Source organism: Pinus tabuliformis, chromosome 1_2 (genome assembly GCF_031772625.1).
Source record: "Pinus tabuliformis cultivar Carrire ecotype Pingquan chromosome 1_2, CPIR1, whole genome shotgun sequence".
NCBI lineage: Eukaryota > Viridiplantae > Streptophyta > Pinopsida > Pinales > Pinaceae > Pinus > Pinus tabuliformis.
In genome coordinates this window covers 660,608,902-660,623,759 of record NC_142298.1, presented here as the reverse complement: position 1 = coordinate 660,623,759, position 14,858 = coordinate 660,608,902, and the positions used below count along the sequence as shown (strand labels likewise).

Genomic DNA, 14,858 nt, shown 5'->3' with positions numbered 1-14,858 from the left:
AAAGCTTCAACATATCACCACCCACATCACCCAATCAGACAACAACCTACAAGATGGCAACGAATTAGCAGCAAGGACAACAATCCCCGCATGACAGACAGAGAGGGGCGACGATCCACTCACAACACACCAACACAAAAGAGTTGTCAGGGTCAACTTCCATCTCAAGCGAGCGAGGCACCAGCTAGATCGAGGGTTCACCTTTCTCTTGGATGGCTAGATGCACGTGCATGGTACCAGTGGACTACTCTTTTGAGTAAATCTTATTATTTGTGTTCTTCTTATGTTTCAGGGACGAAACATGTTTAAAGGGGGTGGAATGTAGTATACTTAGGGGGATAGTATGGGGTACAGAGGGAGGTACCCAAGAGAATAATATAATAATGGGATGGGCCATAGTAATAAATAAAGTGGTTAACCCGTATCATGTAAGGGACCACAAGTAGTTAGCAATAATGTAATAAGCCCATGGTATTAGATAGATGGTATTGAGGGAACCATGGTAATGACCATGGTATTGTATGTATGAGGCCTATATAGAGACTAGAGACTCCCCATTGAGAGAGGTCAAGGAATATTGTATGAACAAGCATATGGCTTGTGGAGTGTTCTCCTTCCTTAAGGAGTGAATGTATGGTGTTGCCCTACCTTAAGAGTTTGATTAATAAAGAAACATTTCTATATTCAGATCTTATTATTTCTTGGGTTTATTTCTATTATCATATATTTTCAGGTCAGATCCATAACACTCCCTTTGTACCCCATACTATCCCCCTAGGTATACTACAATCAGCTCTCCTGGTTATTCTGGCAGCTCTGACAGTTTCGGTTGTTCCGGCAGTTCTGGATTCTACGTGACAAGCAGCTTTTTTGCGTCAGCTCTCCCAGCTTTTGCATTCTCTCTGCAAGCTCTCTCCACCTCTCTATCATTATTCTCCAGAAAGTCCTTCTCCCGGATTCTCACTACCCCTCTACTAGAAGATCTCCCTAATCGATTTTCCTCCTGAGAACTTCTCACCTCATAAAATTGATTTCCTCAATCACTCTGTTTGTATCCAAATGAACCCCAAGCCTCCATTTTATACTTTTCCTGTTGAGTCTTCAACAACCGAGATTAAGTCTCTAATCAACGACTAAAATTAAAACATGACCTGATTCGCCCTTTAGATCATTCTCACCCATATTTTGATTAATACCCATTAATATTTTAATTTCCCTAAGTTTAGACTTAGGAACTCCATTAAAAATATTAATTATTTTAATAAAATACAATCCGGATGGAATTTCACCAAACGGTTTCTAGGTTTTTTAGAACTCATGTGCCTTAGCCTCTCCACCAATTTTCAAAGATAGAGCACTTCCGATGCTACCAAAAACTAACATTAAATATGGTGAATTATGCTTTTCACCTTTTCTTTTAATTGCTTCAACCTCCACGTCATCATTCTAGGCCTGACCCAAGGTGGGGGCAAAGGGATAGGGAGGTTGGCCTTATGTGGACCCAAGTGGGAGAAAAGATGAATGGGTTATAGTGAGTGGAAAGTGAGTAATATGTGCGGTAAAGGAGTGGGACCACGCACCCAAAGTTTGGCTTTCCCAAGTAGTACCACCCTAGAACCAGATGGTCGATAAAGGAAATCCCATGGGACTAAGATCCAAGGGTAACAACCAAAAGAGATCAAGGGTACAAGATCACAAACAAAGCCCACTCCTTCCGCAAACCCTCCCATCAATCCATACCCAAAAGTATCCATGATAAGTAAACCCAATACTCAATTACCAAATGACAAGACATGCCTTTAGATTCGAAAGGCACAGCTTCAAACATACAATCAATACAGTTGGGTGAGGGACCACATGGCTAGCTCAGGTGGCAGAAAAATGGCACATCGAACTAGTAGTAGGCATCAAGGAGCTGCGTTGGCTGCCGACTGAGGTTCATCATGGAGAAAAAATTCTCCTAGGGATATCACCCACAAAGTGGTGGGTAACATCTGGCTCCAACTGGGACATGATCTCTCTCGAAGTGGACAAGGCTACTCGAACGAGAGGTCACGAGAACTCCATCAATCTCTTGGTCACTGAAGACCTGTTATCTCCACATGTCAAAGATCAAAGCCACAGGGCAACATGTTTTTCACGGTGTCTGATGATTACCCATGCTTAATCTTAGCTCATAAACTAATAAAATATGCAATTTTTTTTTTTTTTGCAATCTAATCTACCATGAGAAACATCATATGCGGTTAGTTCTAATGCAAAAATCATCATGCAATGCATCCTACCCTAACATGCATATAGTAATGTTAATACTAAGTGTAATCATAAAGCCAATGCAACCAACATATCATCACATCGATATACATATGCCTGCCAGTATGATTACTCATGTAGCAACCCCCAAATCGAATGTGGGCATAGTTACATGGCGGATGAGGTGAGTGGGAGGTGGGAAAACATGATCTCCATTCGAGGTAGAGGGAGGTTCTTAGAGAAAGAAAATTGGTCATTCTAGAGGTACAGGGCTCCCCTTCTATGTACAAAATGGAGAAATGAATGATTACTCTCGAGAACTCCACATCACAATCACTACTCGTAATATCATGCTTTGAGGATGTCACAAGGTTGTGATGAGAAAGGAACGAAAGGTGAGAGAAAGAAAGAATGCAACAAATAGGTCTCTCAATGTGATGGTCACAACGGGGAGGGGAGGTCGTGGAGTGATCATAATCGTGAGAATGGGTCAAAGGGGATAAAGTATATTCAATGAAGGGTTCCTCCTTGACACCATATTCAGAAAAGGGAAAAGGGGCATGGTCACTCGAGGTTATACCAAACGGGATGAAAGACTTACTTGAGGAAGACTCAAGGTGATGAACAAGAGCGAGAGGCAAAGGAGAGGATGGAGTGTCATACTCAACAGGCTTTCCTTCCCCATAACCTAAAGGCTAAATTGATTTAAATACATAATCATAAGGTGGGCAGGTGATAGCCTCGCTGCTTTCCTCATTATAACCATCAAATATTGAGTTTTCATTAAAAGGAGAATCAATCACTTCCATCAAAGATTGTCCTTCTCTATGCCAGGGAAAAAAAATAATTTTCCTTCTCAAGGGTATCAATGGATATGTCATCATAAATAGCACCTAAGGGGAAGGGAAGACCAATCTCATACTCATCCTCCTTGTTGGTGTCATAAATTGGAGCACAATCAAATTGAGGACCAACAATTTCGCATTTCTCCTTTTCAATGTGGAAATAATCTCCAATGTCATTTTCCAAAGAGCCCATGGGATCACCTTCCTCAAGGTTTTCAAAAGGCGAGTCATCAGGAGTCATATCCTTAACAAAGGTAAGGTTGGTCTCATCTTTATTTTCCATAGCCTCATCTTCCCCAACATATGTGTTCATAGAATCAAGTGGATCCAACGAAGACTCATCTTCCTGCTCATCACCCAAATCATCAAAGCTATCTCCAAGCTCTTTAGCGAGATCTTCCTTCGGGGCTTTATCACATGTAACGGGAGGAGGGTTCTCTTTAGAAATTAAAGGGGAACTTGAGACATGTTCCTCACTTTTACCAAGATCCCTTTCAAGAATACTTCTTTCATTACGTAGCTTTTCCACATAGGCTTCCCTTCTATCCTCCCACTCTTCATGAGGGGTGCCACCCCATCTTTCAAGAAAAATACCTTCAAATTCGTCATAATCTGTGGTAATTTCACGAGGAAAGGTATTATACCAAACTTTAACCTGACCTTCAAGTGATAAGGCCAATAATCTCATAATTGTGTTTTCATTGGCTATCCTTAGTGGGGCTAAGACCCAGAAGAAGTCATTAAGATGTACATTGGGATCTTGGTTGGGACTCCCTTTAAACTTAGGCATCCGACCTTTCATCCATGCTTTGATTTTTGGGTGCTATAGTACTTCTTCAGTACTAAGGTTTTTATAGGGAAAAGGGGGAAAATCCTGCTCCTTGAGATAGTCCATTTCTTATGATTTTGCAAAAACGGAGTTGCCAGGGTGAATGTAGGTGCCTTAATAAATGCTTGCTTCACCCTACAAGCATTAACTTTGAAGTTGAATGAAGAACTAGGGCTTCGTTCTTCCAATGGAGTCAATAATAATAATATGTCAATATGTCATATGGGAAACAAAACACACGTTTCGATCCTAAGCAATGGCGCCAGAAATGTTACCACTCAAACTAGCAGGGGACCTAAAAGGGGTTTCTAAGAGGGCAACTGCTAGGGTAAGGGCAACGATGGAGTCTTAGTCCACTGTCACCACAACTAGGTCTCCCTACTCTTTACAGACTTTCACCCATGAGAGGAATCCCGGTAGTGTAGGGATCACTTGTAAAGTATATGTCAATGGATAGGTGAGAAGTGACCCTGGAAACCCTTTCCCAAGGATGGAGTGAAGAATGGAACTTGCTTTCTCTTTAAGCAAGGGACTTGGTCCACCTGGGGTAAGGGTGAGGATTGGAGGGTTGAGGGAGAAGGAATAGGCTTATAAGTGAGGTTCTCAATCCCTATGATCCTTGGGAAACTTGGATTTCCAAATGGTCCTTGACAAATAATCTTTATTGGAAAGTTGGATCACACGGGTCCAAGTGGACCCAATCTAGGTTCAGGGATGGAATGTAGCAACCAACGTTGCGGTAATCGTTATCGGGATACTATCGGCAAGGGGAAAATATCGGAAAAAATAGCAAAAATCGGGAAAAAATCGGTAAAAAAGGGGAAAAATCGTAAAATACAAAAATATTCATTTTTTTTCAATTTTTTTAATATCTAAAGCATCTACAACATAAAATAAATACATGGACACATAAATATGATAAAAGAACTAATATATAAGATGTGTAATATCATTTCTAGTGCTACATCACACATAACAATGAATCATGTCCTAAATAGTAAGTCCTGACTCCCGAGTCCCAACTCAGCCTCAAAATATCAACAAAAAATATAATAATGTATCTCATATCATGAGCCATAATGTCATATACAATGAAATGAACCAAATAACTAAAGTCTAATACCACTGATTTCCTCTACCCCTCTAGATGTAGATGTCGCTGGAGTTGGCAGTGGACTCTGCTGTGCTCTAGAAGCTGAAGAATTAGGAGCTACAGGAGGTAGACCACGTACTCTACTGGTGACAGGGGTAGCCTGGGTAGGTTGTGTCACCTCCTCTTCCTGTTGCTCCTCCTCCTCATCAAAAAATCGAAAAAAAAAATTATATATATATATATATATATAGATATATATATATATATATATATATATATATATATATATTTTCCAACATTTTTTCCCAAAAAATCGCGATTTTTGTAAAAAAAATTAGCGTAAAAATCGGGCAATAATATCGCCAAACTCTAAAAATGGCGATTTTCCGATATTATCGCAATAATATCGCGATTTTCGCAACACTAGTAGCAACCAATGATGTTCCTATCCTGGAAAAGGTGAAAGGAAATTACCAAACAAGAATATTTACTTTGAAAGGTTGAAATGATCCTGTTGAGATCTAGCATTGGGGATGTCTAGGCAAAATTTGATCCTAGAACTAGGGCTTGGGATTCCCAAAGATTCCATCGTTAGAATTGCCTAAAATTTGGAGGAGAGGGAGGGGACCCACCAGCGCGATAGCCTATAGGAGATCGAAGTTTTTCCTTGGGTCAATTCCTGGGAAATTGATGCCCTAGGTGACCTTTGAGGGCTAGACCTGGGAAAAAGTGATAAAAGGTGAAAAAGGTGAAGGGGATGACCACCCTTTTTTAGGGATCAGTGCCTAATTCACTTGCGGATATCGACTCAAGGATGACGATGAGTAAGAACTTGGTTTCTTGATCAAGGAGGCCCAGAAAAGTCAGTTTTATCCAATGTTGAGAGAAAGAAAAGAAAAGTGACCTTCAAGCATTTATACTTCAAAGCAAACGATGCAAGCTTATCGAGACAAATAATCTCTAGGACATTTCATTCATATAACATTGGCCCATACATTAAATTAGCTAAAACATGCTCAATTCCACATTTCAAGCATGCAGCAACTAGCCCTAATTTTAGCAATATGTAGCAACAAGAATAATAACATCAAAAGTTACTTACAACGTTATAGAGTATATCCAACCAGCATTTCATTCACAAGACAAAGCTCCAAGTCCAAATAAATAGCCAAATCCATACATCAAAATTCATCCATCTCCAAAAAATATCCGCCAAGGAAAGAATGCGAAGTTCTCTAAAGATAGAGAGATCCCAAGTCAAGTGATGATCCAAATGAATGTATCTAATATCAATATATAGCCTCCTAAGGAGTTCTAATTACCCTATGGGACTACATTAGCCCCTAATGATAAAATAATGTGCAAATAAAACCTCTATTGGTAAGCAACCCACCAAACTAGCTCACAAGTGTAAAAATAAGCCTCAGAAGGGGCCAAATAATAATATGTACATGTCGTAGGGCCCTCCAAAGGCATAATAATATCTAGAAGTGCCATATTGAGGAATAAATTCCTTGGAATATGATGGACAAGGGGGTGGCCCCTTGTTCTCCAAGTAGTAGATCTGTGGTGCTCTCAGTGGGTCTGAGGGCACATAAATGACCCCATAGGTCTCCATATGAATCGAAGATGCTTGTAGAATCTCTGCAAGGGTCCAAGTAGTGGAATGAATGCTGCCATGACATCATACAAGTTTTGGGACACCTGCCAAGAGTGTGGGGTTCCTGTGGGGGCTTACTGGGCATAATGTACCAATCATATCACCATCATCCCAAAAGTGGATTGCTAGTAGTCTCTGAGTATCCATGAATATCCGCGGAGTGTTGTCTACTGTTGTGGAGGCCCATGGCTCTCTATTCACACCCTACATGTGCCAATGTAGACCTCTGGGGTTAGGATCCCATATAGGAAGACCAAACCCAAATGGAAACCACCTGTAATCCTGCATAAGATCCAATGCATCCCCTAGGCTTCTAGTACAACCAGTGATTAAAATAATCGGGTAAATGAGCTTACAAATCATGGATAATAAAGTGTCCATTTCATAATGGCATGTCTTTCCGTAGTGGACTTTGGCATGTGTTAGTATCTCCAAGCTCCAAAGGGGGTTAGCCAAGTACCTTATTAGGTGGTTTCAGCCCTTAAAGGGGATAGTATGTCCAAGGCACATCTCTCTAATGGGGTGGTAAGTGACAAATAAGTGGAATAAAAAGGGAATGAGAGGGGCAATCCTAGGCCACATAGTGGGGCATAAGGGTAGCTAGATAAGGGGAAGCCCACACCTGGATATATAATTGGTATGAGGGAGAAATCGTGGTACATGAGGTGTCCCGACCTCAATTTTTCCACCCTTATTTATATGCCTTTTACCTTTTATGAATTTCTTTAATTAACTACTCGGTGCTCAAAGGACAAGAGCATGATATGCAATATATAGCAGTGATTACCCCCTTTTAGGTAGGGTGGTTCATTGCCCTCCATGTGTTGGAACAATCATGGGTTCCTGAATGATAAAGGAGGCTCATCTAGGGTCTATGGAACCCAGGGTAATGGCCATGGATTGGGGTGGAGCTCATACATTGGCTTTTGCCCACATGATGATTTTTTTTCCTAGCCATCTTTTGCATTTTGTGGTACAATTTCCTGTTAAATGTGGCTAATTATGCTTTTTACCTTTTCTTTTAATTGCTTCAACCTCTGGGGCATCATTCTAGGCCTGGCCCAAAGTAGGGGCAAGGCGATAGGGAGCTTGGCCCTATGTGGACCCAAAATGGAAATGTAGATCCAGGTGGGAGAAAAGATGAATGGGGGTGTAGTGAGTGGAAAGGGAGTAATATGTGTGGGTAAAGGAGTAGGACCACGCACCCAAAGTCGGGGTTTCCCAAGTAGTACCACCCTAGAACCAAATGGTCAATAAAGGAGATCCCACGAGACTAAGATTCAAGGGTAACAACCAAAAGAGATCAAAGGGGACAAGATCACAAACTAAGCCCACTCTTTCTGCAAAATCCTCCCATCAATCCATACCTAGAAGTATCCATGATAAGTAAACCCAATACTCAATTAACAAATGACAAGACATACCTTTAAATTCAGGAGACCCACCTTCAAACATATGATCAATACAGGCGGGTGAGGGACCACACCGCTGACTTAGGTGGCAGACAAATGGCACAACGAGCTAGTAGGAGGCATCAAGGAGCTGTTGGCTGTCGGTTGAAGTTCATCATGGAGAAAAATTTCTCTTGGGGACATCACCCACAAAGTGGTGCGTAACAAACTAAGGCCACTCTTTCTGCCAAATCCTCCCATCAGTCCATACCCAGAAGAATCCATGATAAGTAAACCCAATACTCAAATACCAAATGACAAGACATACCTTTAGATTTGGGAGGCCCACCTTCAAACATATGATCAATATAGCTGGGTGAAGGACCACATGGTTGGCTCAGGTGGCAGAGAAATGGCAGAACGAGCTAGTAGGAGGCATCAAGGGGCTAGAATTTTGACTCCATAAGGCATTGATCTCATATATGAAGCTAATCTAATCTTTGAGTCTTGCTGAATTTAACCAAATAGTTAGGCCACTCAATCGTGTCTCCCGGACTTGTTGGTTGCCAACTTTCCTTCCACCTTCACATTTCCATAGGGACTACCCCACATAGCCTGTTGTTGGGAGACAACGAGAACAGAGTGTGCAGGGATCAGAGTGATAGCCCTTGCCCTGACCCATTGTCGCGGTGCATGTACAATCTGAGTGACAACATATACCATGTTAAACAGTTAAACACACAAGAAAGCTTGGAAAGCTTGAAAACATGATAAAAATGGACATGTAAAATATGTCACTAATACAATGAAATCAATTGATACAATGGCATTGATCGCCTCATTTGCTAGGTAGTTATGCTACCGCTACAACTTAACTACATTATCTAATACCTTTAGATTCGGAAGATCCACCTTCAAACATATGATCAATATCGTTGGGTGAAGGACCACATGGTTGGCTCAACTGGCAAAGAAATGGCAGAACGAGCTAGTAGGAGGCATCAAGGGGCTAGAATTTTGACTCCATAAGGCATTGGTCTCATATATGAAGCTAATCTAATCTTTGAGTCTTGCTAAATTTAACCAAATAGATAGGCCACTCCATCGTGTCTCCCGGACTTGTTGGTTGCCAACTTGCCTTCCACCTTCACATTTCCATAGGGACTACCCCACATACCCTGTTGTTGGGAGACAACAAGAACGGAGTGGGCAGGGATCAGAGTGACAGCCCTTGCCCTGACCCGTTTGTGGTGCATGTACAATCTGAGTGACAACATATACCATGTTAAACAGTGAAACACACAAGAAAGCTTGAAAACATGATAAAAATGGACATGTAAAATATGTCACTAATACAATGAAATCAATTGATACAATGGCATTGATCGCCTCATTTGCTAGGTAGTTATGCTACCGCTACAACATAACTACATTATCTAATATTATATAATCTTCATTTTCATAATCACTAATATAAATGTTACTTTTACATTAGAATAAATATACTATTGGAGCATTATACTCCAACAAAATGTTAGAATGCAAATATTAATCGATAAATATGTCAGAAAATACAATGGCCATACGAAGCAAAACATGATAATAGATAAGGTGATATTGATGGTGCAATAAGCTAACTACACAGAAAATAAATATGTACTCAGCACATTTTGATGGGTTATATGATTTCGACACTAGTCTATATGTCACACATAAACGTACTTCACTGAGATAATTTCAGCATATTAGATGTTCTACAATTTCTTTTAATTACAGAGAATAATTCAGAAAAGCATGTCAAAAAAATTATATACATAGGTAGGTTCTATTTTCATTAGAAGAAAATGTATTTTATATCAAAATGAAAAGTCCCTACCTCAGAGACATAGAAACGATAAATGCACTGTACCTGCATCACATACTGTCCAGCATAGGTCCCTGTTATTGTCGAACTTTGACCAGAAGCTAGCAGAGCAATGCCAAACAGTGTTGAACTCCATTTCCCAAGAACATGCTGCCAAAAAAATATTTACAACCAAAGGCAAGGGCATAGTCAAGAGTTTTAGAACACTAAATTGCTGGGTGCTTGAATAGTAAGAGGCAAAACAGAGTAATCAGTAAGAGATGTAAACAGAATCTAATTAGTCACAAAACTAGCCAATATAGACTAGGAATACCTAGTGTCATTTATTGTTTAGTTGTTATTGAGAGACTGCACAGTGCAACATAAAAACGATCCCTAAAAACAAGCTATAGAAAAACATTTATTAAAATCATCATGTTGGTGATATCAATTTGCATATGTTTTTTTCTCCATAATGAGGAGTCTGAACAAATTCAATTATAAGCATTCCCTGATATAATTGAAAAGAAATGTGCTCATAACATTGTGCATATAGCACACTGTAAAATAGGCTCCCGTCCATGAGCACTCATTCTCTAAATAGAATCCATTAAATCAATGCCCAAGATAGGAAGCATACGTCATAATTGAAGGTCAATATTATTGCAATGGCAGTGTTAATTTTAGGTATGTTCTATGCTTAGAGCAATTTATTTCAGTTTTCACAGTTAGCTCAATATCATTTCTAGATTAGCAACACAACAGCATTAAAGTAAATTGCAGATAGAACATAAACATAGATTGCAGAAGACAAGCCAAGACAAGAGGACACAAGATGTGGCGCTAGCCAAGGACAAACCCCAATGTGGGGAAACCCTTGATCAATTCTTCTTATATGTTCTTCAATAGTTCAACAGAGAGAGAGAGATAGTACATTTACTTCAGAAGTCAACAATTTGACTTATCTAAATAAGAGCATAGATCATCTCTAAGAAGATGATACATGAGATGGCTGAACTTAGTTGAAGACATGCTGCTTCAACTGATTCTCCAAGGTGACTCCTTCACCTATCATTGTGCTGCATCTCGTCATCACGCTGCACCTCACCGTGCTGCACCCATCTTCACTATGTTGGACCTCATGACCATGCCGCACACATTATACTGCTGCACCCTATGCTGCCACTGTTGTCCCATGTGCCATTGTTGCACCATGCTACCATAGTTGTTCCATGCACCATTGCTATTGTCCCACTGTTAGTGACATTGCCATTCCAAGTTTGGCATACTGCTGTCCCATTTGCTATGCTCCAACAAACATCATAGCCTCGCTGCACCAAGCACCATTGCCTAGCTGTCCCATTTACCATGTTGTACTAAACACACTTGCCTAGCTGTCCTATTTGGCATGCTGTACCTTGCTGTGGTCCTAATGAGTTTGCACCATGCTTGCTGCTATCCCATTGCATCATGCCATCATACCATTAGCACTGCTGTCCCATTGTTAGTGACATTGCTGCTCCTATGTGGTAGTATCCAACACCTAAGAAACCCCTCCACATGGCTGCTAACAGATTCTCCAAGTGTCTAATAAATCACTGTAGATGCTGCCACTTGTTAGGGCATCTAACCACCAAGTCTGCCCCCCCACTTTGGTTACTACAGGCTGCAAGCACATCCCATCCAAACTGATCCAAAATCATGGACCCAACACAAGTCATTAATGGAGAACATACATACCTCTGTACTGTTGTTCATGGACAGAGTTCGGTCACTGGTTAGGGCATCCTCCTGTAACCTACAACAGCCCAACGATCATGCCATAACTCACCTTGAATTATGCGGCCTCCCTTTCTTTACAAGGTAAGTGACCTCGCTGTTTGAGGAGACACCTACAGCTCCATGTATAGGGCTGTTTTGACCATCAAAACAATACTTACAGGCCTGCGGTTTAATCATCCCTTCACACAGACCTTGCTGCCTCTTCAAACAGTCACAAGGGTGACCTTAACGTCCCCTCTCCTTTGCTGAAGTAGACCTTGTATTGCGGCCTTCTAGCCCAGCTCCTCAGCCCTCCTAACAGCAGCTCGGTCCTCCAAAAGACCCATGACTTTTCTGCGGCTAGGATCTATTTGGGCAGCGTATATCCTTTTCTTGACTGTGGCTAGGTTACCCTTGAGACAGCGTGGAGGATAGGGCATCTCTTCATGACTGCATCCTCTAGGTTAGGACAACGTTAGGGCATCCTCCTTAGGACTGTGTAGATCATCTAGGACTGTGTCTAGGGCTTGTAGAGGGCAGCGTGTAGGCCTCCTTCACTCGTGCATCTAGGGCTTCATCATCTAGATTTCGCTTGCCACTAAAATCCAGAGCAAGTGGAGAGGAATCAAGAGTGAAGTGTGTGTCAAATGACTCTCAAGTCATCTCCTTTTATACTAAAATGTTGAGCACATGTGTGGTTTATTTGGTTGCTGGCCGACCTTGACGAATTGTCTTATAACACAAATAAATTCATAACTCCATGAATACTTATCGGAATCGGATAATCTTTAGATCAATCCTACAGCTCTCAATGAAAGGAGTCCAAGAAAAATATCAGCTGTCATAAATAAGATGACCCACATGGAGTTTGGCCCTAGTTGCCAATTTTAACAGCCAGGGATGTGTTTCCTTGAATGACCTAAGTTGATATTCCAAGTATCAAAGGACTGGACTACTGAACTAGTCTAAGAATTTGCATAATTTCTGTCATCAATGTATGTTGAACTCCATGGCTACATGTGGAAGAAACTGCCTAAATTTGAGGATATTGGTCCAAAAAAAAAGGCAGGGGTTGGCTCACAGTTACAAACAAGGTTTGGCATAGCTATGGGACTGGCTATGTTACAGATCAGTTTACTTGTCCTTGGAACACATTCTCAAACCAGTGATGGTCAGGATATAGTTACTCAACTCAGACTGAAGAAAATTTCACCAAGCAATATTCATGTTTGACCCAGTTAGAGAAAAACTCAGCAAGTACAAAAAATATGAAAAATACACAATTTTTTATAATGCATTCTATATATTTATAAATGTGCCCAGTGAGTTTTTCCACGACTGAAGGAGTTTTCGATCCAGCCAATCGCCTATAAGTACTCGTGGGTGAAGGGTTTGACTCACAAGGTTGAATGTCAAACTCATCAATGGTAAGTTTGAGTTTCCAACATTCAATTGGCTTATTTGAGCACCAAGTCAGGTCTGGCACATGAGTCTTGGGTCAAACTTGCTAATCCACTGACTATGGATCAAGAGTCCCTTACCACTGCCACAAAAGTAAATTAAAAGTTTAAAAAAAAGGGAAAAATTTATATAAAATATAAAATACACAATCACACACACATAAAAAGGTCTCATCCATTCAAATTTATGGGTTTTCTCTAGAGATCCTTGGAACTCAACCCTCTATCCCCCATACCATAGCTAAACCTTGGCAGAGCACAGTAGCAAACATAATTTTAAAGGATCAGTATTCATTTGTATCAACTCAATCATTACAAGATAGTGGTTTCCAAAAGCAGTTGATTCCTATTAGGCCTCTTCAATAGACTTGTTTGATGACATTCATTATTCTTTTATTTCTCAATTTTAATGTTTCATTGTTCATCAATGAACTTTTGGCATTGTATGCTTCTTTTTCCACTTTTCGTACAATATTTGGTAGTACATTGTTGAAATTAGACAATGTATTCATTAGGAAACTTATATGGAGAATGGGAAGTCTTTTAGTTTGGATATGGGAGTATTAGTCATAATTGTAGGTGACTTCATTTATCTTTTCCAGAATGGTGGATGATCTATAATATCTTAGGGAGAGTTTTGAAACGTTTCCACTTGAAATTGAGTTGTTTGGTCTTATTTCAAGATAAATTTTGTTGCCAACAATGAACAATTTTCGAATGCAATATTGGTCGTGGTATCTTTCCATGTTCCTAGAATCCCTTGTTTTATTCATGCATGCTTTCACACATTTAAAGTTAGATTTTTGTTTTCACTTTTGACTTTTCAAAGTCACATTTAATAGGAATTAGTGGGCCACTTTTGACTTTTCAAAGTCACATTTAATAGGAATTAGTGGGCCAAAGTAAACCCATATAAAATTGTGTCAAGCTAAGTTGCACGAAATGACGAAACATCTAGAAGTTTCTGACATAGGTATGGCTCAAAACCTGACACCCAAAAAATAGAAATGTCGGCTGAAACATCAGATATATATATATCCACAAATGAGTTAATAACAAATTATCTTGTAAGAAAAGAAAGAATGAGACACAAATGATGTTTTAGAAGGAAAATCAAGACTATATTAATGATTAGATAATGTAAAAAGCCAAAATTTACCTTCATAGATGAGGCTTTACATTGAAGGTTCCAAAATCAGCCTTTATACATGAGGCTATATGTGCTAAAACTAAAATAAAACATGAGCTAAATACAATACTGGCTACATTAACATATCATTAATCATAAAATCTTCATCGTCATCAACAAAAATAGAACAGGATGCTTGTTTAATAGAAGATGCCATAAATACAGGAATAAATAAGATCATCCGATTCCGATAAGTATTCATGGAGTTATGAATTTATTTGCATTATAAGACAATTCGTCAAGGTTGGCCAGCGACCAAATAGACCCCACATGTGCTCAACATTTTAGTATAAATAGAGGTGGCCTTCAAGTCATTTCAACACACTTGGGATCTCTTCCTCTCTCTACTTGTCTTTAGGTTTTAGTAAGAGGAGAGATCCTAAGGAAAAATGTTGCCCTGATCCAGAAGGCAGAAAGCTGGAACTACCAGAAAAGCCAAAACTGCGGGAAAAGCCGAAAAAGTCGGAACTGCCGGAAAAGCCGGAACTGTCGGAAAAAACCAGAACTGCCGAAAAGCTGGAACTGCCGGAAAAG

The 14,858-nt window shown here is 40.0% G+C and overlaps 1 protein-coding gene across 4 annotated transcripts in view; it reads right to left on the bottom strand.

Annotated features, from left to right (window-relative positions):
* LOC149207414 (metal transporter Nramp3-like) overlaps window positions 1-14,858 on the bottom strand; it is a 372,782-nt gene that overhangs the window by 120,760 nt on the left and 237,164 nt on the right. For all 4 annotated transcript variants that reach the window (XR_016252623.1, XM_089395716.1, XM_089395714.1 and 1 more), the window contains one exon: window positions 9,981-10,085. Coding sequence is in view for 3 of the 4 variants with exons in the window: in XM_089395716.1 (XP_089251842.1) it covers window positions 9,981-10,085 (105 nt within the window). In the remaining variant the exon portion in view is untranslated. The remainder of the gene's footprint in view (window positions 1-9,980; window positions 10,086-14,858) is intronic.